General features: G+C 44.5%; 1 protein-coding gene across 1 annotated transcript in view; it reads right to left on the bottom strand.

Moving 5' to 3' along the window:
• LOC117939042 (uncharacterized protein KIAA0930 homolog) overlaps nucleotides 1–1,348 on the bottom strand; it is a 1,878-nt gene extending 530 nt beyond the window's left edge. The window contains exons 1-2 of the mRNA XM_034864085.1: nucleotides 1,164–1,348; nucleotides 421–580 (exon numbers count right to left, since the gene is read on the bottom strand). Coding sequence (XP_034719976.1) covers nucleotides 421–580; nucleotides 1,164–1,334 — 331 coding nt within the window. The 5' untranslated portion in view covers nucleotides 1,335–1,348. The remainder of the gene's footprint in view (nucleotides 1–420; nucleotides 581–1,163) is intronic.

Below are 1,348 nucleotides of genomic sequence, written 5' to 3' on the forward strand. Positions count from 1 at the left end.
GAGAGAGAGAGAGAGAGAGAGAGAGAGAGAGAGAGAGAGAGACAAAGACAGAGAGAGAGACAGAGGGAAAGACAGACAGAGAGAGACAGGACATAGAGAAACACAGAGTTAAATATAAATATGTATAATATAAACTAACTACAGTAAATCTATGTTGTAGTCCATTATATTCCAACATGTCTGCTCTTTGCAACAGCGTCACTTGTTTTAATATTAAATAAGTTAGAAGATCTCTTTATGAACTATCATCCCAACACTTCCTGTCTTTTCCTCACATTAACCCATCTGTTGTCCTCCCGGGTCAATATTTTACACTTTTAACGCTTCTTCCTGCATTCGTTCTTTCACAAACGTGCGTTGTTGTCTCTGCTGTCTGTGGACATATTGAACCAACCCAACAGTTGGTGTCCCGGCTCCTACCTTCGTCTTCTTCCTCCCTGAAGAACTCCTCGCTGTCGTTGGCCGAGTGAGACTTCTTCATCTCTGCGTTTCGGCTTCGGGGCACTTTACGTCTCAGAGACGGCGAGAAGAAGGACGGACGATTCCTCTCTGGAGTCGGAGGTGTGCTGAAGGAGGTCACCTGGAGGAAGACTTGGAGCTTAGGAGATATGCTGCTCTATACATGCTAAAAGTAGTGATTATTTACATGGAGTCTGGTGGAGATATGCTGCTCTATACACGCTAAAAGTAGTGATTATTTACATGGAGTCTGGTGGAGATATGCTCTCTATACACACTAAAAGTAGTGATTATTAACATGGAGTCTGGTGGAGATATGCTGCTCTATACACGCTAAAAGTAGTGATTATTTACATGGAGTCTGGTGGAGATATGCTGCTCTATACACACTAAAAGTAGTGATTATAGGATTATAGTGTAGGTTTTTAAATGCAGTGCTTTTCCTGTCATTTATTCATATTCTTTTATCAATAACAAGATGAAATCCCTGTCAGCAGATTCTGCGTTCTGGTAAATTTCATTGTTTTTTTGAGCGAGAATATAAATAAATCAGTGTGTAATTTGAGACCCTCAGACGACAGTGGAACACATCTGGAGGACCGACAGGATCCATCCGGCTCCATCCATTCATAATGGATCACGACCTGATGTCATGTCTGTGTACGGAGTGTGTGTGTGTGTGTGTGTATGTTTGTTTTCCTCACCCTCTCGTGCACGGGGGACACCTGGTCCTCCTCGGTGCCGCAGGGCGACGTGTCCCCCGTCGGCACCCTGCTGACGGCCATCTCAGCGTGACCTTTGCCCTGCGGACCCTTCATCCTCACGAACTCCATGTTTTTGTATTTGTAGAAGCCGAAAGACATCCGCTGGGCCATCTTAGCAGCTACGC

This window comes from Etheostoma cragini, chromosome 23, assembly GCF_013103735.1.
Source record: "Etheostoma cragini isolate CJK2018 chromosome 23, CSU_Ecrag_1.0, whole genome shotgun sequence".
NCBI lineage: Eukaryota > Metazoa > Chordata > Actinopteri > Perciformes > Percidae > Etheostoma > Etheostoma cragini.